General features: G+C 38.7%; 1 protein-coding gene across 6 annotated transcripts in view; it reads right to left on the bottom strand.

Annotated features, from left to right (window-relative positions):
• Positions 1 to 24,409, bottom strand: part of CFAP44 (cilia and flagella associated protein 44) — a 42,595-nt gene extending 18,186 nt beyond the window's left edge. Inside the window, exons 1-18 of one of the 6 annotated variants that reach the window (XM_085071230.1) lie at positions 24,325 to 24,369; positions 23,645 to 23,724; positions 19,482 to 19,549; positions 17,686 to 17,863; positions 15,699 to 15,861; positions 14,590 to 14,692; positions 14,061 to 14,277; positions 12,422 to 12,536; positions 11,734 to 11,895; positions 10,698 to 10,853; positions 9,964 to 10,011; positions 9,106 to 9,205; positions 7,784 to 7,878; positions 5,931 to 6,137; positions 4,878 to 4,988; positions 3,047 to 3,193; positions 1,052 to 1,270; positions 411 to 553 (exon numbers count right to left, since the gene is read on the bottom strand). In XM_085071230.1, coding sequence (XP_084927356.1) covers positions 411 to 553; positions 1,052 to 1,270; positions 3,047 to 3,193; positions 4,878 to 4,988; positions 5,931 to 6,137; positions 7,784 to 7,878; positions 9,106 to 9,205; positions 9,964 to 10,011; positions 10,698 to 10,853; positions 11,734 to 11,895; positions 12,422 to 12,536; positions 14,061 to 14,277; positions 14,590 to 14,692; positions 15,699 to 15,861; positions 17,686 to 17,863; positions 19,482 to 19,524 — 2,207 coding nt within the window. In that variant the 5' untranslated portion in view covers positions 19,525 to 19,549; positions 23,645 to 23,724; positions 24,325 to 24,369. Of the gene's footprint in view, positions 1 to 410; positions 554 to 1,051; positions 1,271 to 3,046; positions 3,194 to 4,877; positions 4,989 to 5,930; positions 6,138 to 7,783; positions 7,879 to 9,105; positions 9,206 to 9,963; positions 10,012 to 10,697; positions 10,854 to 11,733; positions 11,896 to 12,421; positions 12,537 to 14,060; positions 14,278 to 14,589; positions 14,693 to 15,698; positions 15,862 to 17,685; positions 17,864 to 19,481; positions 19,550 to 22,378; positions 23,538 to 23,596; positions 23,725 to 24,324 lie in introns of those variants that run through there. The other 5 variants (XM_085071208.1, XM_085071239.1, XM_085071221.1 and 2 more) reach the window with 5 other exon arrangements.
• Between the last annotated feature and the right edge of the window lie 639 nt (positions 24,410 to 25,048).

Below are 25,048 nucleotides of genomic sequence, written 5' to 3'. Positions count from 1 at the left end.
GACTGTATTCTTAGCACAAGAGGGATGGACTGACCTCTCCATGTTGTTCTAATTTTCTTTGTTAACTATGAAAAAGAACTGCTGTTCTGGGGATCACGATAGGCAGGGAATACTAAGGGTTTTCCTGGAGTTCTACAATGTAGGATGGCTGAATCCTAATCAGTACTTACTTAGAAATCAGACTTTTTCATCTTTGAAAGTATTTTTAATTTATTTTGTCAGACACATGGCTTAAATATGTCCATTATGAATTTTAAGTGAAACTCAGTGCCAGGAAAACCAGAGAGAGTTCCTGCATACTAGAGTTAAGCCACAATTAAAAAGGGACAAAGGAGCATACACTCCTCCCTTCCAAGTTCAGTTTCATCAAGTTTTGTCCCAGAGCTACCTTTTACAATACAATGTTTTACCAGAAGGTGATTTGGTGAATGGGATTATCATCGGTATCCTTCATAGGAATCACTTCAAAGGGTTCATCTTTCCTCTTCTCAGGGTCTTCTTCATCATCATGTGAGAATTCACAATGATAGAGAAACCCTGAGTCGTACCCACCCTGAAGAAGAGAAGGACCATAAAGAAATGGTGACAAAAGAAATCTGAAGCAACTGACCAGGTAAATGCAAATTTCAGAACATTTTTTCCTTTCTTAAGGATCTCTGATAGGTTAGAAATGTCTAATCCAAACACCTAGAGATCCTATTTATCCACAGACAGAAGTCTGTCATGATCAATGGCATTACAAGCCATTCTATCAATACGTTAAAATTCCATCTTCTGCTTGCAAGAGAACAGCTCAGTCTTTGTGCCCATTCAGGCACCATGAAGAGGTGGACCTGTGAGAGATCTACCAATCTGAATTGGAGTGACAATTCAGTTTACTTCACAATAACCACTGGTTTACTGGTTTACTTCACAATAACTGGTTTACTTCACAATAACCACTGAAACTGTCAAGGATGAAAGGAATCCAATGTCCTAGGGATGGCAGGTTTCAAAGGGAAAGGTTGTCACATCATGCAATCTCATCAACATGAAGTAAAAACTGATTTACCAAGGAAAGCCAAAATTTTCCTGGTGCTGAATAAAAGCCACAGAGGATGGGACTGGGCTCCTCTGGTATGTAGAGAGGTGGCAAGGGCTCTTCTTCAGGTTCTTCCTCTTGAGTTTCGTCTACCTCAAGTCCCATCTCCTTTTGCTGCTTTATCCATTCAAGCCTTGCTTTCTCCCTCTCCTGCTTTCTTTTCTCTCTCAGTGCAATCTCCTCTTCCAGCTATTGCAACAAGTAGAGAAACACTGAGACATGAAACCGAGGCACTCCATGCATCACTAACTGAAGGAGACTCCTAAATTAAATCCAAGGTGGTCCTGGCATTATACATACAAAATATCTACAGACATCTCTTTCCTGTCAACTAAGCAGAGATCAACCAGACTGCACGGGACTCTCCAGTGGAATGTCCCCATTTCCCTCCTCTGAAGTATTTACTTTTGGTCCTTTGAAAAAGAAATAATTTTGCATGAGAAGCAGACTTCAACATTTTCTCAGAGAGATTATTCCAAATCTTCACCATTCTGCATACTCCTGCAGAATTCCTAAAACCTGTCCCCTGCCTGCCCCAGAGAAAGGAAAGCACTGGAAAGCTGAACTCAAACAAGTTCTAGTGCATCACTGGTATAAGCAAAATAGAGAAGCTGTAATGGACTTTACTTCTTCTGAACAATGAAGGAAAAATTTATCAAACCTTTAAAATTCCCTTCCATTCAAGCCTACTGTACCATAAAAAAGTATCAAGCATTCTCTAAAATATCTAAGAAGATACTAGATAGCCGAATCAGCAACTTTTTAAATATTATCAGTGGATCTTTGTCTGATTTACTTCTTAAAAATCTCTTGCTCTAGGGACTCTACAGACTATAAAAACTATTTTAGTGCTTCACCACCCTTACTGTGAGAAATCTTTTCTTGCATTAAAATGTCCTTCTTGTAACTTAATTATTCATCTATTTTCAGGGAGAAAAGAGAGCAATTAATATCCTTCCTCTCTGTAGAGACATTTTTTATTTCTAGAGATTTAGAGTGTTTCCCAACATTATTCTCCTTGTTTGACCAAAACAAAACAAAACAAAATAAAACCAACCAACAAACAAAAAAGAAAACCAACAGAATGTGGACAGAATGTGTAGAGACACACATTCTTTTAATCTTTCATATGCATGCTTTGTGATCATTCTTATGGATGTTGCTGTGAAAAACACCTAGAGATCCTTCTCCTGAATGCTGACTTCCTCCAAGTTATAACATGAAATGCAGCTTTGCCTGACATTCAGTAATACAGGAGCAGTTAACAGAGAAGGCAGAGAAATCACAGGTTAACAACAGAACCAGAGAGGCTGTTGGATTGTGGTGGATTGAATATAGAACTGAGAGCCTGCTCACTGGAGTTCTCTTCCCGAGCCTAATATCAGCCTGCTTTTTAGTTTCACAGAATTAACTATTGCTGTGAGTTGGCATGACTCTTTTCCTTTGGGCCCACATACACTTTTTAAACACTAGTTGTCATGCAGAAATGAAACACACACCTTTAAACTTAAAACATTTTTAAAAAATAAGAAACACTGCTAAAAATATAAAAGAGATCTTTTGTGTTTGCCTCAAGGTGACTACATTGGGGTTTTATAACTGTCCAAAGGATTTTCCTATAGGGCCAACATCAACCACAAATAACATTCTTTTTGTGAAAATTACCAAAATTAAAATATTTTGAGAACTAATGCACTCTACAACCTTTCCCTTTTTCTAATGCTGTATTCTAATTACAATCAAAATTCACATCATGCTTTCAGTGGAATGCAGGTTGTATTTGAATAAACCAAAACCAAAACCAACTTGTAATTTCAAGCCACAAATGGCTTCTACCTGGCACTCCCTTTCAAGGAGCTTAACAAAAATCCTACGATGCAATATAGGGACTAGAAACCCTTTTGGATATTTTTGTCACCTGGCACAATGAAGAAGATGAAATTGTGCCAGAGGAGAGTTTTTTACCTTGATCCTGGATTTAATACTATAAAAATGGAAGTACTGTGTTGGCAGGTTTGTTATCTCATAGGTGGACACTGCATCCCTCTTCTCAGGGGCAGGAACCTGGACAGCAAAGCCATTCTCACAAAAGATGAGCAGCGTGCTATTGTCCTGCATAAAAACACCAAAAATACAAATAGAGGGCAAATCTATACATGGAATTGAGACAAATGGGAGGAAAAATTAGTCAGAGGATGCACAGGCACAAAGCCAAACTCCAGCCACACTTACCTGAACTCTCATTTCAGTGGATACTTTTAAATGGACATCAGAAATCAGTGAGCTTCTTTTATACCACATATGCTAGGCAAAGCTAAGGAATTGAAGAAGTCCTTGCCATGGGCTATAACTTCTATCTGACGCTATAATTCTGATACTGCTTAGCTTGAAAGCAGCATGATGGTATTTTGGGAATTTGGTTAAATTAAAAGACAGATTTGACCCAAGAGTTGGGAGCTGAGGTTTTGGGTTGATAATTTCAAATTTTTCTCTGCTAATAAGTCCTTTATATCATCAAGGCTTGGCCCAGTCTTGCCAAATGCTACTTACCTGTCAGTTTGTTTGTTTTTTGCTGGTACTTGACAAGTCCTTCAAAATGCAAAGTTAGCAAGAATAGGTGGGGTGAAAGTAATAATTATTCAGTGTTTAAGATTTTGAAAGACAAGTCTGTACTTAGTTTCAATTTTCATAAACTATTGGGAGAAAAGAGAGAGGCTTATTTTATCTGACCCATCACTAAAAATGTGCAAAAGGGCATATTAGAGTTGCTATGGAAACCTGAACTAGGAATGATATGGTTCTTGTGTCTATAGGATCTCAGTTGAAAAATGCATTGATTAAATGTAATGTATTTAATCACCAAAGTGCTTTTTTAAAACAAGAAAAAAAGTAGTGTGACACTCAGATGCTGGCACTATGTTTAGCAAGTGTTCTCATCTAGCAATGGAGGCCAGATACTGGTAGACAAAATTACTCAGGCAGAATCTAACATATCCAAGACAAAATGAGTCTTTTTTACTAAGGAGGAGTATCTTGTCTTCAAGGAAAGGACTCAAAATGAAACTGTCAGATCAAGATCTGTTGTTTCTGCAGTAAGACTGAATTCACACCAGCAAGAGTTCTTTTGCCAGCATGGTTTTTAGCAGTTCCAATTAACAAGTGAAAATATCAACACTTTGCCACTATGCACCTCTAAAAGATGTCTTGTCAGCATCTAAATATAATGAATAATCTGTCCTCTAAATAAGGATACTGAACCAAACAAAATTTCAGATGTTACCCTAACCCTAGAACACTTTTTAAATATTAGCAAGAATCTATTTCAGTATGTCCTGACACATTTCAAACACAGAATGTGAATTCCAAGAAGCATCCAAAATCTTTCTTAATGTGGTGAAAAAGCTTTGCAAAAGCCTGTTTTAACATGGGCAAGAGTCACAGGCAATAACACACAAATAACGTTTTTGTCAAAGAGACTAAGACCTTCCAAAAGCAAAGGAATAAGATTGTTTCCTAAAGACAAAGGCTCGAAAGGCATACAAAAATCTTGTGGTTTGCATTATCCAAAACCCAAAATATGTCCAAAGTGGCTGAACCAGAGATACAGCTACACAGAACCTGTTAGAATCTGTCATGCTGAAGCAGCACAAAGAACAAAGTAGCAAAACATTGTTTGTATTGTCTATAGAGAACAGGGCTATAGTCATAGATCTTCATCTCTTTTCATTGGAAGTTCTTTTCCAAATGATGTGTTAACACTGTAGGGAAGAAAAGAAAACAAATGTGCATTACTCACATGAGAAGGTGGAGACCACTGTAATGCCTGTACAGGCCCAGGGACATGGATGAATCCAATTGGCTTGTATTCATCCTCAATAGCAAAGTAGAAAACTGTTTTGTCTTTACTCTGAGGAAAAACAAACAAACAAAGAAAGATGATGACTGAATCAAAGCTGACCAAAAATTCAAAAGGCTCTAAGCACTTTATGTCATAAGCACACACTTCCTTTTCTTTTGTGATTAAACAGGGAAATTTAGGACTGGATGATTACTGAAGGAAATGATCCATGATGATTACTGGAAGGAAATAAAAATCCTGTCCATGCTGCTCCAAGAAACATGTTGCACCCATAGCTCATAATTGCTCTCATGGGCCTCCTCTGGCATCCTCAGCCAGGTGCTTTGTGCCCATTACCCCAGGAGCTCCTTTAAATCTCAGTCTCAGACCTGATTTTTCAGATAAGACAGCACAAGCTGATTTCCCCAGATAATAAGAAAATCCAGAACTGGTACACAACATGATTCATGGTAGCTTAAATCCTACATTAAGTAAAATGCACGGCAATTCAGCTCAAGGAACATGTAACTGATCATGGCTAAGGACTAGCTTTTAAAAAGAGACACCACATTAACTGGAAATCATTTCAAAGACTTCCAGGCATAATGACAAACTGACTGACTGACCCTCTGGTAAGGCCAAGCAGTGCTGGGTAGCAGATGGATTGCTGCCAATGTGGTGTATCAACAGACTTGCTACTAATTCCAAGATCCTACTAAACTAATTCCAAAATGAACCAAATCCATCTTCAAAGGGGATTACAGAATTCATACTAAACAGTCCAGTAATTCACAAAATGAATTGTGTGAATTGTATGGTTGCTTTCCTTCAGCAAAAACAGATGTGAGTGCAAACAGATCCTTCTCCCAGCACAGCAGAGAACTACAACAATCAATCAACAGCAGCAACAGAAGCAAAACTGTGTTGTTGGTAAACAAACTTTACCTTATCTCTTTAAATAAGCTCTACATTTGTGGCTTAATAAAAATAACCAAACTAAATGATGCATACCCCTGTGGCAAACACATCCCCATTTCGTTCATATGCCAAGGCTGTGACTGCAGCAGAGTGAGGTTTGAAAACTTGTTTCAGATTTATCTCCACATTCTCACTGGCCTCTTCGGTACGATCAGGCAGTTGTGAGGGATCATAAACCTCAATGATGCGGACAACACCATCTTCAAACCCCACAGCAATTTGACCTCCTTCAGGATTCACCTTTAAGTGAAAGGAAGAAAAAAATCACACTGCACATCTGCGAGCTTAGAAGAATAATCCATATGGCACATACTCTGGTGTTTACTTGTAACTCATCTTACACAGAAGTGATGATAAAGCACAAAGAATATTTCATACATGGGAAATGTTGTTTATTCTCTCTAATATGCTACCATAAAGGAAGAGAGAAGACTGGAGGCTATTTCTTGGGTTGGATTGTGCTTTGGTTTTTTTAGTGATAACATGCCATTGAGACAAAAAAAAGGTTAATGAGGATGTGGTTGTAATGTCTGAGGAAAAGGTAATTCATCCTGATGTAAAGCTGTATCAGTAGCTTCTTGAGGAGAAAAGTTGGAACTTGAAAAAGGAATTATATTACCCTGAATATAACATGGGCAGCAAATTTAAGTATGATTTTTGAAGAGGTCAGGGCACAGGTTTGGGTCTGGCTGACTCCATGTACAGTACAGGAGTCAACAGGGACAGCTACTTAAGATGGAAAGGAGGATAAATCTTTGCCATAAGTCCTCTAGGTAAGCCAATTAATAACAATTAAGACAGGCTTGAACTGTGATAAAGGTTAGCAGAAACAGGCCTGTGTTTTAGCTGGATATAGCTGGACTTGTGGATTTAGCTGATATTGGCCATACATGATAGTGTCTGGAAGTCAATTACAAGCTGCTTGTCACCGTTCACTTATCTAACGTATAGTGCCTGTGAGATTATGGTATACAGATGCTTCAAATTATGCTTCAAAGGACCAAGCTTTCTTAGACCAAGCACAGATTTTCAAATACATTTGCACACTTTAAATTGTGTCTAAGTGTCTAATGGGATTTTAAATGCAGCTAGATAGACTAAGTACCCTTTGTTTTTCAGACTGTGTTTAGTAACAACTTCTGTAAAACTGAACTGAGTCAGTTTTGTGATGCTGTACAATTTACTGTGGCAGATAGCTTACCTCATGAATGATAAGGTCACCACTTAACAGCATCTCTGAAAGTCTGCATGGCCAGAATTATATTTTTATAAAATATTTGTTTTTGTAAAATAAAAGCACCCTGCCAGTGGAACCCTCACCTTGAACATTCAAGTAGTTATTTTTCTCCTAAATTTGCTTGTAATTAAGCCACCAGGCTTGCTATGTTTTCTCAAGACCATAACTAGACACTATCTTAATTAAAATTAGCAAATATGTCTAAAAGTGATAGACTCCACACTCCACAAATGATCAGTTCTGGCAAGAGTTTTTTATGATTTATCTCCAAATGTTTGTGATTTGTCTGGGCTGTCATTTCATAATGTGTTAACTAACCCATGTTAATTGACAATTGCTCTGCGTGGGTTAAATAGAAGCTGTTAGTCTATAAACTCAGACTACTTCCCATACTGCACACTGAGATCTGATTTTAGAATCTTAGGAAGGCACCAAGTAGGATACCTGATAATCCATAGTAAAGTTACACTTTACCAATACTGTATACCAACATACTACCCCACAAACTTTTATACAGATACTACTACAGTAAATTCCACCATGGCCTAACAAGTGACCTCCAATGTCTTGTTTGGTGAGCAACTTTCTGGATGCTGGCAGGCTCACAGACCCTTGATGAATTTTTGCTATCATGCAAGGAAAAACTCACAACAGCCGGTGCCCATGTCAGTGCTGTTCCTCCCTGTTTGAAGTTGATTACACTCAGCTGGCTGTTGCTGCCGAAATCATAGATACGCACTGACCCTGTGAGGAAATGAGACAGTAAGAATGTATTTCTTGCAATATCACTTACATGTAAGTGTTTATAGAGAAATGTCTATTTATTTGAATTAAAATTTGGATAAAATGTACATTTTCTCTTTTGGGTAACAAAAAGCCTGCCTGGAAAGGTGACTGATGGTTACAGAGTACCACAGCTGGCATGTGTTTAGGAACAAAACATATTTCTTCACTCTTTAACTTACACAGAACCAAGAGCTGTCGAGGCTGAGGGCTGTAATAAGAAGTTCCATGCTGACAATCCACATGAAATTTTCAGGTAAGCACAGTATTGTGGCATAGTGTAAGGAAAATCTGTACTGACAGGAAAAGATGATATGCTACTACTTTGGTCTGCCTATGGAGGAAGTCATTTAAAGGGGGGGAAATAGAAGAGATTGTACACAAAAGATCCAATTTCACCAGAGGTAAAATTAACAGTTTTGTAGGCAGACATATTGGGTTGCATGAAATTCCATTCCAGCTGGCATATATCTGAAATGTCATTAGCTCAACTGGTAGGAGTTTGTCTTCAGGCTAGAAGAGTATGTGCATTGTGTAACACAGACAAATTACAAGATAGCAGTGACAAGAATTGAGTTAAAAGACCTTGTAGCATTTTCTGACAAGTGTAAATGACATTCCTAATGTTCTGGACAGTAGTTCTCCTTTCAAAGCACATTAAAGTTAACAGTGAGAGGCCTAAACAGCAATGTTTATACAAGTTAAATGAATATGTCTGTAATTACATGTTATCTGTTGTGAAGAGCATAATAGCTATTGCATTTTCTAAGAAATGCACAAACATTAATATTTGCCATGACTTAGACAATGCTAGAGGTCTATGTAATTTGTTACAAAACAAAATCCCAACATTTATTAATCCCCAGCCCTGAATACAAGTGCTGTTACTCAAACCAGATGTCTCATCTTTTCAGCTATTCCTTCAGAACAAATTATATATGTTTCTCATTAGAAATTTCTGTTGCTAAAATCGCAGGTTTTTAAGATGAAGGAATCTTAATGCATAGTTTCAAAACATTAACTATTAACTGCCTTTACTATTAAAGAACTGATCCCATTAATAACAATTGTGTGTAAAATGACTTTGCTAATGCACAAATACAAAACACAGTAGCTCCAAACCAAGCATCATTATTCTTCAAAACCAATAATGGCAGAGGCATGAGAGGGAAGGAACAGTGAACTTACGGTCAAGAGCTGTGGTGGCCATCAGGCATGTAAAGGGAGAGACACCAACAGCCTCAATCCTCCCAGAGTGGAAGGTACACACACGTTCTGGCTCATGGGTCTGTGGTGCAAAACAGAAGAGAAATTCTGCTGTGTTCTACAGTCGTGCTCTCGTTTGGGCTTATGGTGCCTGGGAAAGCATTTCATCAGCCAAGGAATTCTAGGCTATCATTTTTTTACATTAGTTTTTAGAGTATGCATCTTTTATTTACCATAAAATTCTTGGAACAAATTTTCACCACAGAATTTTATTCAACTCAAGGGATTATTCCCATTTACTTTAATATGTTCCAGAGCAAAACATAAGTGTCCCCTTTTTTTCCCTGTCATCTATTTCTCCATCACAAACATGTCCAGCACCAACACTAGTTACCAGTAGGATGGAACATGTCAAGAGTGTTTCATCTTCTCCCTTTTTTTTCTGTTTTTTTCTGTAATTTAGAAACTACAGTAACGATTGGTTCAAACACCTATCTATAGAGGATATCTCAACACTCCTTGAACTCATTTCCTGCATCCATGCAACTTTCATTACCAGTTTATAAGAATAAAACTCCTTTAAAGTAACTTGAATTTGGCAGCTGAAAATTCAGGAATCAAAAATCAAATGCCTCTTTATCATCCTGTACACTCACTGTAACCAATTACATTTGAAAATTTTCATGAAATAAAGTATCTGTTTCAATGCTAAAATTTTTTACTGTGCAACTTCATAAAACACAAATTTCAGATGCAACCAGTATAGTTACAGGAAGGTATAGGCTATGGTTTATATTTCAAAGGAACTGAAGAAATCAGGAGAAATCAAAAAAACTTTACCATAGTCGGAAAACTCAAATCCAGCTTCCATATTGCTCCACTTGTATCCTGAAGAAGAAAAAACGTAAATTGAATATTTTCACACTCAATTTGGAAATAAAATTACATATAGTGACTTCTCAAAAATTCCTTAATGACTACCACTGTGAAACAGAAAAGACTAAATGTGGTGATGTTGGTCTTATGAATTCCATCCACCAGTTCAGGGCAATGGAACTTGGGCAATACCTTTTGTCATTTTCCTATCTTTATGCCAGTCTCACACATTACTGTGCACTAAAAACACCTCATAGCATAACACAGCATAATTCAGCTGGAAGGGAACTGCAAGGATCATCTAATCCAACTGCCTGATCATTTCAGGGCTGACCAAAAGCTAAAGTATATTATTAAGGGCCTCTATTAAATGCCTCTTAAACATTGACAGGCTTGGAACTTAAACCACCTGTCTAGGAAGACTGTTTCAGTGTTTGAAATGATAGCAATAATGATAATGATAATGATAATGATAATGATGATAAAAGTAGATAGATAGAGAGATAGATAGATAGATAGATAGATAGACAGACAGATAGATAGATAGGTAAGATTATGGTTTTCTATATATCCAGAGGAAGATTGAATTCTACCAAAAAGAAACACACTGGTTTGTAAAGGACTCCTGCTTTTACTTACCATCACCTCTCTCATCCTGTATTTTTTCACAAGGGTGTATGTCCTTGAGTGTGTCTCACCTGAGCATACCAAAAGGGCTGTCCATTGTCAAGAACTTTTGTAATGAAATTCAGGCTGACATTTTTGCCAATCCAAAGCTCATTCATAGGCTCCATCTCCAGTAACCCTTTGTCATCCACAGGATCAGCAGAATCAATTGTCTCGAAATTCCACACCTTCATGGCATTGGAAGAAAAAAAAAAAAAAACCAAAAAAAGCTTTTTCTTGTAACGGCAGGTTGCTTTCATGCACAATTCATATGAAAATTCAAAATTATAAGAAAGCAAAATCACTGCTTTGAATGTAACCTGGAACAGTGACAGCAGCTTAAATTCAACAACAGCAGTGTTTGAAGCCCTCCACTGTCTATAAGTCAGTTTCCCATGGATTATCTGGGTCACATCACACATCAGCAGAAGACAAATTATGTTCTCCCTTAAAGAGCAGGCAAACAAGATTGCAAAATTCTTTATCAACAGGTGAGATCAGAAACTGGTGTTATGCATAAGGAATACCATTTGACTTTAATTTATAGAATTCTATGTTAACTTCAGGATGCTTTTTCTTTTAATTGTTCCCCTTTTTCAGCATATGTATCTTTGAGATGCTACTTAATTTCTGTGTCATTTTAACATTAATAATCTAAGCTTTTAAATACCCAGAAAATCAATTTTACATATTCCTGTAGTTTATTATTTATCTTTGAAATAACACCATGTGTTAATGGGCCTGAAAATTATAAAGATGAACAAAAACTAAATGAAAAAATGTTAGAATGCAGGCAAGAACAAAGTTGTTAGAAAACCACTGAAGATTATTTTGATTTACTTAAATAAAAGATGATTTAGTTATTTATTTATACTGCATGCCATGCTATCCAAGTCACACACATACACTGTGGAGATGTGCTCTTATTTTCTTTGTTCTAAAAATTCATTTTCAGAAAGAAACTGCACTCCCAAAATTTCCTCCAAAAACCTGGTAAAGGAAATGCATAACATTTACCTGCTGACCATACATTTGCACACCTAAAGGCAAAGCAGAAGAAAAACTCACCCGAATGACACCATCTTTTCCGACAGAGTAAAGCTCTTCTTCTAGAATCAACTGGCTGATAGGGCCCTCATGACAGGGCTTCTGTTCAGCTCGACAGAGTTCTACTTTAATGAGGCCACCTTCCCAAAGCAGCAAATTGCCCCACTCAGTTCCTGAGACAACCTTCAATGCAAATGAAGATAAGTATATAAGGACCTGCATGTACTCGTGCAGAAATACAGGCAAGAACCCAGTTAACATTTGTGGCTTCCATCCATGAAAGCATTAAATCAATAGCAAAGCACAGATAGTTGCAACACAAGATGTATAGGGTGAGGAGGTTTAAAATTTTAGCAATGAGACATAATTTGTATGCACTGAAATGGCTGAAGATTAGGACCAACAGTCTCTCTGTATTTCTGTACACTAATGTTTTCACTACCTCATTAGAAGACACTCAGCTCTAAGCCAACAGAGATCTTTTCTCTGTGTACTACAACACTAACTGTATTTTCCTATTATTACAGAGCAAGCCAGGTTTTGGGCAAATTGATGTCAACGTTCTCTTATCAGAACCACGCATCGCAGGCCTGATTCAAATCACTTTGAAGCAAAGAATAACTCTCCAACTTACGGAGCAGACTTTAGATCAAAGCCTAAAGGGATACACAGTATTTTTTCTTTATCTTTTTGCACTTATTTTACTTACCTTCCCATCGGGCAGCTCCACAAAACCTATAATGTCAGACACTGCTGTTTTTCCAAACCTGCCCAAAGCACCTTGTAACTTGAGCCCAGTTATGGTGAGAGCCATCTTCCAGAACCTGAGTATAGAAAAAGTATCCCTGTCTGATACAAGGTTTCCTGAACACTGTTCAGTACTGCTTAGACATTGCAATACTCTTAGGAGGCATGCCTATGAGGCAAAGGCTGCTCATTTATTACTTTTTCACAGGAGACCTTGTTTTCTTTTTCTTTTGAAAATGGGATAAAGCTTTGTAACCGCACAAACATTTCCCTTTACTATTCCTGTGAAAAAGCTAGGAAAAGGATTTGAAATAGGCAGAATAAAGATTAACTACTATTTAAAATTAAGAAGCATAAAATGCACAGCTACATCTTTTCAGCTACAACCCATACATGTAGTTAGGGATATTTAATTTATTCTTGCTGTCTCCAGTGTATGATGCTCAGCTTTGTAAATCCAAGGGACTGAGGTCTTCACTGAATGCCATCCAAGTCCTCTTGTGGAATTGAACTGTACTACAAAATCTCACTGAGTCAAAGGTTTTATCCTAAATATTAATAGTTATTTCTATTTGATCATTAATATAAAAGATAACTTTTAATTGCTGCATTGCAGAAAAATTAACATCTACTGCAAATAGGGATGGTTCACGGTGGGTGCAGGAAATACTACATTTAAGAGAACTGTTGGAAATTGTAATTTGAGTCCACATTTGGGTGAAAGGTCACATTTATCAAGTAATAAAAGCTATGTCAGAGTTTATTTGTAGTATTTTGTCTGAAAAGAAAGTTTATAAAAGTTTGTTTTGTCAGATTTCCATAAATAATGCATTCTAAACCACATTTGTTCTATGTCTAAATATGTCATTTGCTATTTCAGACCTACCTTGCAACCAAACTATAAAGCACTATAAAGCAAATCTCAGGTTTTGATCTGATTCCCCCATTAAAATTCAAAGAAACTTTAGATGCATTATAATTTTAAAGGTATCACTTTTATTACAATAGAATCCCAGTCATAGCATAAGTCTCTGTTAACCTTTTACTACTGGATAAACACAGAACACAAAATAAGAGTTTAAAGTTGTTGGGTGTCTTTTTTTTTTTACAAAAGGACCCATGAACTCAGCAGGGAAAGGAGTGTATGGAAGTGTATAATTTGTAGGCTTTTGGTGGGAAATCAGAAACCCTCTGATCCATGACTTAGCAACCAGATCTAATGGCTGTCCACAGAGCAGATGAGCTCAAGAAATCAAAGGTAGAAAGCCCAGAAGGCACAGAAGGCATACATCCTATGATAGAAGACATGTATATACAAATATATTTCTCTACTTCTTCCCAGTGCTTGTTGAAATTACAGGAATGGAGCCAGTGGTACCGACATTTAACACCAAGCATCATCCTTTTTGGACACCAAAGGTGTTAAAAGATTTGTTTGACTGGCTGAAGGAGTGGAAATTCCTCATTTTTGTAATTGTAACAGCCAGGTAAAATAGCCTTTCTCATTGGTCCATGTTTGCTAATGATATATTCTGGTTAGTCACCTCCCATGTATTATGACTGCAGAGGTGTTATATATTAATCCCAATCAGTAAAGCTACCTGATGTGTCCTGATCCAGATGTAGTCAGATGCTCTTCATTCTCAGCAGAAAACATGACCCTGTAAACATCGTGTGCAAAAGCTTTTGACCTCAACAGAGTCTCTTCTTGTTTCCAGTCCCAGATAGTCAACATGTAGTCAGGGCTGCTCCCAACACTGGCCAGCAAAGTGCCAGCACAGTTGAAATCACCAAAAACGTAGGCTGTCTCTGTTCCACCTGAAGAAGCCCCAATACACATGCGTAGGAAAGAGGTAAAAACAATACAAAAATCTACTCAGAAGGAGCTCAACTTTCACTGATTTTTTTTTTCAATAGGTAATGGCTCTAGGTTGGCTATCTCTATCAAATAAAAGTTTCTTCCTGTGCAATAATGAAAAACCTTGAAACCAGTGTTTTCTATTTTTGCTGTGAAGGACCAAAAGATTCTTTCTATTTCCTTCTAAACTAAAAATGATCCACTACTCTATCTGCTGTATCTTTAAGCACTAGTCTATCTGTATAAAATGCAAATGTAACTTTTTACATTACCTTTCAGTATTCTGTAAGGCCTCAATGAAGGATATGTGTAGATGACAATGTTTGGTTTCCCTCCTTTTTCTCCTATTGCAAAGTACTCCTTAAGAGGGTGTGCCTTGAAAAAGCAGAAGTCCTGTTGCATGCTGTAATGACACCTTTGTCTTTATCCTGCTAGTTATTAAGTTATTGTATTTACCCATTAGTCAAAACATACTGCCATAATTACTAGATTGCATTTCCCTGTGTGTTTATTTTGAACAACTGCCAACCTACTGCTCACTATCAGAATGAAGCCACTCTGCACACAAAATGCTATACCACACATATATTGCGGAACCACGACAAACTGAAATAATTTGCTTTGTGATACATCCTTTTACTGTTCCTACCTCACTTAATCCACTAGCTAATATTTCTATAGCAGCATTTGTGTCAGTAGTTATCTACTTCAGCAGACAGATGAAAAAAGTCATTCTGAATGACAGTATTCTGGAGGTGTAAAAATGTACACTGATTCCCCAGAAAAGGCTGCTTACAGTGAAGCAGAATAGTCTGAGGCTGGTAGTTTGAAAGCCTGGCTCATGTGCAATAAAACTGAGAGATGGCAGAGCTTTCACAGAGTAATGTGCTTCAAATTCGGAGACAGCACTTGAGACTGCTGGCTTGATAAGTTTACTAGAGTGAAACCAGATATGGTTTTTTTTCATTTGTGTAGGAGCTTGATTTTCCAAATTTTAATTTAGAAGTAAGACCCTGTATTAGTATCAGTTGTGACTAGGACAGATGAAGTATTAAAAAAAAAAAAAAAGAGTTGCTATGAGCCAAAAGATTTAAATAAGAAAGTAATAATGCAAAAAATTAATCCCAGTTGGAACTTGTCAGCCCTTTTTGGTACCTGAGCCTGGGACTAAAGTGTGCAGATATTTGTCCTCTGCCAATTATATTGATGGGATGAGAAATCCACACTCCATGGTCCACACATTCCTTTAATAAATACCGTACTTTTTATGTATATGCATGTGCTGCTGTAGAAATCTCCCATACCCAGCAACCACAACCAAGTGAACACTTTTTTTCCTAGAAAGTGACTAAAGTTCTTAAACAAGAAACAAGATCCATACTGTGATAAACCCAATTCCACCGCCACGGCTGCTCCGGACGTATCTCTGAGTATGTTCTTTCAGGTTCTGGAGCACCACATGGTTTCCTGCTATATACCCCAGAGTTTGGTCATCCATTAGCATCAGGTTTACAGGTCTGGTACACTCATATCCAAAAGAATGTCTGGCAACAGTCTAATAAGGAAAAGATTAGACACTGGCTTTCTAGAAAGTTTACTAAGTGGATAGAAATGCTTAAACTGAAGCTGAAACGGGAATAGTGACTAAGTGACTAAGTCAGTAAGTGACTAAGTGACTAAGCCTGATGGCAGGAGATAGTTTTCTTCAGTACACAGTGAAAGTAAAATATAGCAACACTATATAACTGAGAGGGAGGCACTAGTAAAGGCCTTCTGAAGTTTATATTCCATCTTTTCATCTCCACTATGGGTATACACCTCTTTCTTCTCCTGGATCATTTGGAGCTGCAAGGAATTCATAGTTTGTCTGTGTTCTCTTTTCAAACGAAATGTAAAAAATGTGCATCAGATCACCAGGAAATGCCCTAAAGACGAGATCAAACCAAGCAAGTTTTCAAGCTTGCATCTTAATTGTTTAGAGGCAGATGCAGAAAAGGGAAAATCCAAGCTTCAACAGCAACTGACCTGTGTCTGCAGAGAAAACCACCAGCATATATGAAAATCACGTCCTATCCTACTTGACCATACCCACCTGTCAGAGACTGAAATAGTTCATGCCTCAAACATTGATATAAAGTTTTGCTCATTATAACAAAAAGTGTATAAAGAAGCTACAATCAAAGAAACTTCTCTGAAGATACCTGACTGGGACTTTGGATTGAGTCAAACTGCTAAGATTAGATAAAGGGAAACCTATTGTTTAATCATCTCAAGCTAAGAGAAAGGTATGCATACACAAAGGCCAAAGCCACCAGCTGTGCTGAGAATCATCTCTGGCTGAGTTTGGGGTGGGGGCAGAGCACAGCTCACAGAAGCTAGGTTTACACAAACTGGCCCAGCTGTGGAACCCCCAACCCCACAGGCCACATCCACGGGACGTTCACGTGAGAGGAGCTGAGGGGGAGTCACAATCCATCACAGACCCCCCAGAGTGCTAGGCCTGGCACCACAGGAGTACACGTGATGCAAGTAGAGTCTGCAGCTAGAGGCTGCCCCCTCCCCCGGGGGGACATGCCTGGACATTGCCCCTGGTCTGAGTGTATATTAACCCATGGCATTCTGTGCTTTTCGGGGGGACCACCACCACCGAGAAGACCGGCTGGAGAGGATCAACGCAACGTCGTTGGGATCCACGGATGGTGATATTTTCTCTTTCCCTCTTTCTGTCCCCCCCACCTCTTTTCTTACTTCTCTTTTTCTCTCTTTTCTTCTCTTTCTCTCTCATATTTTCTATCAAATAAAACTCATACTATTGACTGGCATATGGTCTCGTTTGTACCTTAATTCGGGCAGAGGTATTTCTAAAGAACCTTAATAATTGGATCATAACACCACCAAAGACTTTATTGTACCTCTTAACTGAAGGGCATCACTCCCTTCATTCTACCAGTTTAGAGCTTCTGAGCACCAGAATACAAATCTACCTGGTTTCTTTCCCACTTCTCCCATATGAGGTACACAGCAGCTTTTCTGCCCTCCCCTCAGCTTCTTGGGGAACACCAGTGTGGCTACAGAGAAAGGGAGAGCTTTGCAGGGCATATTCTTATTCTGGTCCTCTGCCTGCTCACATTAGCTTGTCCATTATCTAGTTCTACAGGAGTACTTCTGATTGTAAGCACTATGACCAGTAAGAAATGTTTATGAAGTCAAGACAACATCTAAGATTAAATTCACCCAGAATCATACGTGGTCAGGATTTTTACCTGTGTCACAGCCAAAGGCTACTCCAAATTTGACAAATACAATTTTAAGAACATATATTAAAGATCATTAGCTTTGAATTTGTACAAGCTCAACAGAAAGGATACTTAAGAGTAAGAAGTTCAACAGGTATCTCAAACTCGTCAGTGGAATATGGTCCTGAATATACATCTTTATAACCATAGAAGAAGGTTTCCGGGATTGCCTTTTTTACCTCCTCAGGCCTTTTTTGTGCTTCTGAGGGTACTTGACCATTATCTTGCTCTTCCAAATCGCCTTCTTCACCTCAGAAGTGGGGACATAACAGAAAATTATATTCACCATACATTTTGGGTTAGTCTCATATTTGCACCTAACCATAAAAGGGAAGGAATCACAATTCTTTGCCTCCTTTGACAGAGCAATAAATACTTCATAGCTCAAAACAGGGGTCCCATGTCTTAGTAACTACCTCTCCTGGAACAGTCTGTAATAAATGCTCCCTCAGGCTTTTAAAAACTTTTCTGTAAATATTCAAAACTGAAGAATTTAAACAAGAAAAATTTTTAGACAGTTTGAAAAAATACTGATTTTAAAACTTACAGACTTACCAAGGCAGTTCAGTTGAGGTTTGCTTGATATTTAGGTCTCTGCTTTAGAAACCAAATTTTAAAGTGCATCTTTTCAGTAGCTATTGAATGCACATTGTTACACAAAACACTTAATAAAACCACATATAAAGGACCACCAGAAGACACTGGATTGCAATGCACAATACTGCCAACTTGACTTCCAACTAGTCATAAGCACTTGATAAAAGTAGTTTCCAGTTGGATATCTCAGGTAAAATCTATTTTGTAAGCTTTTCATGCTGTCCTGACTGGTTTTTTTCCTAGGTATGCCATGAAAAACAAGCAAAGGAGTCAGAGACCAGCCAGGGAAAAGAGCAAAGTTAAATCAACTGAAAGGGAGAAGAAATATTCAATCACTGCAACTTGATGGCACGGGTCTGAGATGCTGTTCATAACAATAACAGTGAAAACCAATGAAAACTGGAAAGTACTAGGGGTTTTAAGTTTGTGCCAACATCTTCTCAGCACACATCAGTTCTCAGCAATGTTCTCAGTGTCTGATTCCACTTGCTTCACTTCTTCCTCCTATTGTTCTGCAGTTGGTGATTCCTTTGAAACACTAGGTTTTTTTTCTTTTGCAATGTATAATTGGGATCACTCTCTTAGGTATGAATTCCTTTGAATAATTTGTTCATACATGCCATATTAAATGAATATATAGCTCTGTAGTAGTAGAAGAATCTCCTATGTCCAACAACAGACTTCCTGCTGTTTAGCATTAAGTGTAAGGAGAGGTGTGCTTCCAAAAACCAGAAATTTGAAACTATGGGGAAGGAAAAAAACATATCCTATTACAGAAAAAAGGTGTAATAAGAAGGTCAAACAAATGCCAAAGGTAATGCAGTAAAGCATATAAAAAAATCCTTCCAAAGTGGATTTTGTTATTCGTGCTACCTGGTTCTAGTGTGTTAGACAACATGCAGGACACCTGAAATAGGCACTGGACAGGCTTTTCAAGATTAAAAAGATGTTAAAAAGAAAAATACAGGCCTGAATGTTGTGGCCTGACTGAAAGAGTTTGGTGGAGTTAAAAACCTGATTTCGGTATTAGCTACAGAGACAGGTCTAAGCAGCAAAAATTTTCAGGGGAGGGACCTTGTGAGCTGAGGGACAGCAGGAACAGTGCTTAGTCCAGAACGTCACTATGACCATAGTCAAAATAAAATCTGGCAACACCACGAGCAGGAACTGGAGATAAACACTTAGTAGTAAGAAAGGGATGAGCAGTGGAAGAAGCCAGAAGTTACCCTAGGCTCAGTATTGAAATCATACAATAACGGGGAAATACTCACGGACATCTTCTGCTGGTTCCTCACTGCCTCCCTCCTGTTCCATTGGAAAATATGGATGTCGTCTCTCCCTGGTGGTAATAAAGATGAACCTTTAGTATTTTTGCCTTTATTTGCCATTCAGACCACTTTCATTTCCTCTCAGACGCTTTGAGATTCCCAAAGATGGTATTTGTCTTTTGCCTATACACAAAAGTGAATAACCCAAAGATATGTCCCACTTTGCAGAGTGAATTAATTGGCTCAGGTTTTAGGACTCCAGGCTCTGAATAAATTGCTACAGCATGACTTTTACCTAAATACTGCGTAAAAGGGGGAACTGATGACTGATTTAAATGTTTTGAGCTTCTCTTTAATATACTGGGAGCAGTTTTACTTATTTGCTTTTGAGACAACAAGGCTATTCCTTCACCTTTCTGGTGGACTTCACAAAAACATCAGGAGACAGACATTCTGAGATAATTTAATATCTTGAATGGGAAAGCAAGAGATATTAATCTCTAAGAAAAAAAGGACTTTCTTCAAAACATTCTATGATAAGGGAAAACAAATTTTAAAAGTTAACACAATTAAAAAAAAAATTAAACAGCTTAATAACATCCCTCCCTCATGTGACTTTTCATCTTTCAGACTATCATTTTCAAGTGCTACAATTTTCACTAGTTACTGTTGTCCTCTGGAGTGGAAAAGCTCCAAATTTGTCATATAAAAACCAAACATGTTGACCAGTTTTATAAAAGTCTCAGAAAGAAGCAAAAAAGCATAAGCATTGCTCTTACTCTAATTTTTTTTCTGCCTTTTGATTTCAAATGTATTATCCATTTCCAAATGAAACACCTTAAAATGCACATTGGAATAGCTTTGTATCAATATTACAGCCATTAAAAAACTATCAGAAATCAGAAAATTCAGAAGTTGAATGTAAAGAAACATGAATATTCAAAATAAGAAATATGGGCAGGATGCAAGAAAATCTCTCTTCATTTGTAATCATGAATTTGATACCACTAAAAAAGTCCCTAAAAATGCATTTCCTGCTTCCAGCTTTGGGTCAGAACCTGTTTGGGAAAATATAGTATTTTGAGGAATTTTAGACTTTCTGATATTTCAGGAAAGGCAAAGTGTCCTAACATAATGCCACCCAGGAGAAGGACAAGGAAGAACAAAGAAATATTCTGGACATGTCATTCTTGTTCTTATATAGCCAATCTTCATCTGAAGGTTTTGAGTCTTTGCCAAAATCAGGCTTTCCTGCATAATTTCACCTAAGAATTACAAATAAGCTTTTATCCCTCAGGAGTGCTGAGAAAAACTTGAAAATAGACAAGCAGAAAGTTTTACATTTAGAAAACAAACGAAAACAATTGCAATATATCTCAATATATTTAAATTAAATTCATGAGTTTTTAATGGGATAACACAACTGATACCACCGAAGTCGAAGAAATAGTTATAGACTATTTGCATAAATAGATAGTGGAGTGTTCAGAGACCTCAATTCTTATTCCAAACCCAGTAATGACGTGTACAATTTGTATCAGCCATTTCACCTCTGGCTGTCTCAGTTATCTCCTGTGAAAAATTAGATAATAATACTTACCCATCTTAGCGAAGTGTTTTGATATCCACAGAGAAAAGAGCTATAAAATTTCAAATTATTGTAACTAATTAGCAATCATTTATCTTCTAAAAATTAAGACTATCATAGTTTCCATTATAAATTAATTTCTGTCTGGAAAATGCTTTAGGCTGAAAGAGGATATGAACATTTCCGCTTGTGTTGATATCTGGGTTCAAGTTAAAGAAAGACATTGCAATGTCCACTGTGCACATTTTAGTGATGGCATTCAAGAACTGTGCCAAAGCAAATTTTGAACTTAAGGACCCCGAAGAGGCTCAAGGGGACAACATGTCTACTTTGGCTGCAGATTCTGGGTTTCATGAGTTGGCTGATCCAGAAAACTCTTGTGCAGGTTCACCATGACAAAGGCATGCTTCTCTCTGAATGTTGACTTTATTTTCCTGGGGGATTTCGGCAGGTATTTTTGAGACAGATTCCTAAATCAAAAAGATTTAAGCCTTTTGATACTGAAAACTGAGATAGTGACAAGCAGAACTGGTGTGACAAGTCTAGCTGTGAAAAAACAAGTTAGTAATCAGAGTTTTTCTGCCAATGCCTATGAGAAAGGCAGTATATTTCTCCCCTAGCCCTAGTAAAGACACTGACTTAAAATACTGTACCAGATCCACATCAGTTTCATCATTTTTAAGAACTCAGTCAGGACTGAATTCAGGTAATCTTTGTTTCAGTGGACAGTGCTACAAGCTGCGAATTTCAACAAAGCTCCATTTCCTTTCAAACTGCCTTTTTCTTAGCTACACTCTCAAAAGCCACAGAATGGAGAAATGGTTTCATTCAGGTATATGATTTCAGGCATTTCAAAACTAAAATGTTTTTGACAGTTTTGCTGCCACACAGAAATCTTTATATATGGAAGCTTCTCAAAAATTCTCAGTAAATTTGGACATTAAGAGACTTCTAATCTCAGACAATTGTCTCATTTATTCAAAATACAGCATAATTAAATCAAATGGGTGTTTATTTTCTAACACGTAAACAAATTCAGTGAGATGACACCATTTTCTTTCTATTTTGTCATCCTACACTGTTCTTCTTTCCAGAAAAAAAGATGTTTAAATGTGTAAGCCTCATAAATGCAGTTCTTGCCTTCGTAAACCCTGTGACTGACACTTCAACTGCACAAAATACATGAAATAAAATAATGATCAAAATGCAGCCTACAGTTTTACTTCAGAAAACAGAACATATCTAACAGTTATTTTAAGCTGTCTCTGCCCCAACATTAACTGTGTAAGTGTGCTTAAATGACATCACCTACCAGATTTTACATCCACAGAAGAGTGATAATCAGTTCTGTCCACTAATGCAGGGTATGTAGAAACAGGGAACTTCTACTGCAGAACTTAACTGCAGTGCTATCAGTACCAGCAATAAGCAAGAGATTAAAAAATTATCTCTACATTGTGCTGCTTCTGCAGGATTTCATTTTTCACTTCACATCAAAATGTGTTATTTTTTGTAGAAAAGCTTTAGCCACTGGTGGGCTGTGGAAAAACTATAAAAAAGACATTCAGTCTTTCTTTCAAGAGAGATTGTGTTATTCCTTTAATTGTCTTCATTCCACATGAAGGAACTCAGTTTTTCCCAGGACTTCCAACCCTGACTCCTCTTAGCACTGCACTATGAGCCTTCCAGGCTACACTCTCTGCTCTTTCTGACCTGGGGGTAGCACTGGTCTAAAACATGGCTGCAGCATTTGGGTATCTTGAGGGCTGTCTGCCACAAGGAACTCCACACCGATCATTGCTTCCAGCATGAGGCATCTTCTTCAAGTCAGCTCTGCTTTGGATATGTGAGGTTTCTTCCCATCTGCCAAGTCCTGCTTGTTTAACACACTTTCAAATATGGTCTCCTCAGCACTTTTTTTCTGAATATTCCATTTCTTTATGAAAAACAGCAGACCATTGAACAACTCTCTCTGCAATTCTTTCAGCCTTCAGACCACATCAGAGTACACATCAGCAATTTACTGCACTCCTGATGAGCACAAAGTGTGCAAACAGAAGAGTTTTGCAAAACTTACTTTCATTTAAAAAAAAAGATTAAAGTCTTTTAGTGTCTTTATACAGAAAGAAAAATATCCAAGTGTAAATCAGGCATAGAAACCAGTGCTGTGTGTACATCATTGTTCACCAGCATTACTAGAAAATTAGTAATAAAAGTCATTTTAGGCAATCAACCTAAGAGCCCAAGAAAAAAAAGTACTGAAGAATATTGCTGCTCTTACAACAGCTAGAAGACTTGAGAGCAAGGAGAATAACAGAAGATATCAATTCTCACAACAGTTAAGTATATAAATTATTTACTACTCAGAGACCAAGACAGCAAGGATAAAGCTACAAAGCAGGATCTAGACACATCATGTTCATCATAGCCCCATTGTCTCTCTTCTCTCACATCAGAGAAAGGACACGGACCAGAGCCCTGCTATTGCTCTCCCCACTGTTGCTAGGTTGCACACATGTGAAGTATTTACCTTTTTAATTAGGAGAAATAAATCTAATTCTAATTTCCAATATTATACCTAAAGTAGCCTTCTGTATGATCCAGATAACCTAGCTCTAACACATGGAAGCAAAAGTTTCAAGTCTCTTAAAGCCTGCCCTGTGAATAAAGGTTACCAGGTTTTTACCAAGCAGAAACAAGAGTGGGTGACATCACCAGTTACTTATTAACTTATAGAGGAAAATCACACAAACGAGTACGAGAGCGGTGCCACAAACGCAACAGGCAATAAAATTAACTGCCTTAGACATGGTGAAGAAAACCCAAGTCCCGCATTTCAGATGAAGTACGGGATGTCTAGCAGGACCCTCATTCATTCCTGTTTCGCGGGGATAGCAGCGGGGCGGGCGGGGCGGGCAGGGCAGGGAGCCTCCGCGGCGCCATGGGGAGGCTGCGGCCACAGAGGGGCCCCGGGGGACGCAGCAGCGGCGGGGGCGTGAAGAGCGGGGCTAGCGGACAGCCCACGGCACCCGCCGGGAGCAGCTGTGCCCGGAACGGCTCCGAGGGGCTCCCCACAGCACCGGGTACCTGTGTCTGGAGCGGCCCCTCGGGGGTCCCCACAGCCCCGGGTAGCTGTGCCCGCAGCGGCCCCTCGGGGCTCCCCACAGCCCAGGGTACCTCTGCCCGCAGCGGCCTCCCCACAGCCCCGGGTAGCTGGGCCCGCAGCGGCCCCAAGGGGCTCCCCACAGCCCAGGGTACCTGTGCCCGGAGCGGCCTCCCCACAGCCCCGGGTAGCTGGGCCCGTTCCGCCGTCCGGTCTCCAGGCAACCGCGGCGGCGGCGCAGCGCCCCGGGAGCAGGGGCAGCGGGCGGGTCCGCAGCGCTACCGGGGCTCGGGGGTGTTTTACTTCGGGTTGTTTGGTTTTTTTCTTTAAAATAACATCTGTTTCGGCCACGGTTGCGGTGTTTTCGGAGCACAGCGGGAAAATTAAATTAGCGACAGGACGCTAGGACAGTGTTGAGCTGCGCCAGGGAAGGTTTAGGTTGGACATTAGGAAGAATTTTTTCACAGAAAGGGTGATTAGCCATTGGAATGGGCTGCCCAGGGAGGTGGTGGAGTCACCGTCCCCGGAGGTGTTTAAGGACAGCCTGGAGGTGGCATTCAGTGCCCTGGTGTAGCTGCCGTGACGGTGTTCGGTCACAGGCTGGACTGGCTGATCTCGGAGGTCTTTTCCAACCCAGCCGATCCTGTGATTCTGTGGATTCCCCAGCCGTTCTTGCCGCCCGCAGGACGAAGCGTGCATTCCCGTGCGCCCCTCGCTTGGGCAGCGCAGCTCCGGGCGAAACCTCTTGTCTGTGCCCGTAACTTCTCATACACCTGCGTGCTCAGGACATAGATATCTTTTTTATATTATATTGATATAATAAATACATGTTGTGGGATATATATTTTTCATTTTGCATAGGTATATTTAAAGCCGCTT

This window comes from Lichenostomus cassidix, chromosome 1, assembly GCF_008360975.1.
Source record: "Lichenostomus cassidix isolate B80296 chromosome 1, HeHo_3.0, whole genome shotgun sequence".
NCBI classification, from domain to species: domain Eukaryota; kingdom Metazoa; phylum Chordata; class Aves; order Passeriformes; family Meliphagidae; genus Lichenostomus; species Lichenostomus cassidix.
This window is presented reverse-complemented; position numbering and strand designations above follow the sequence as displayed.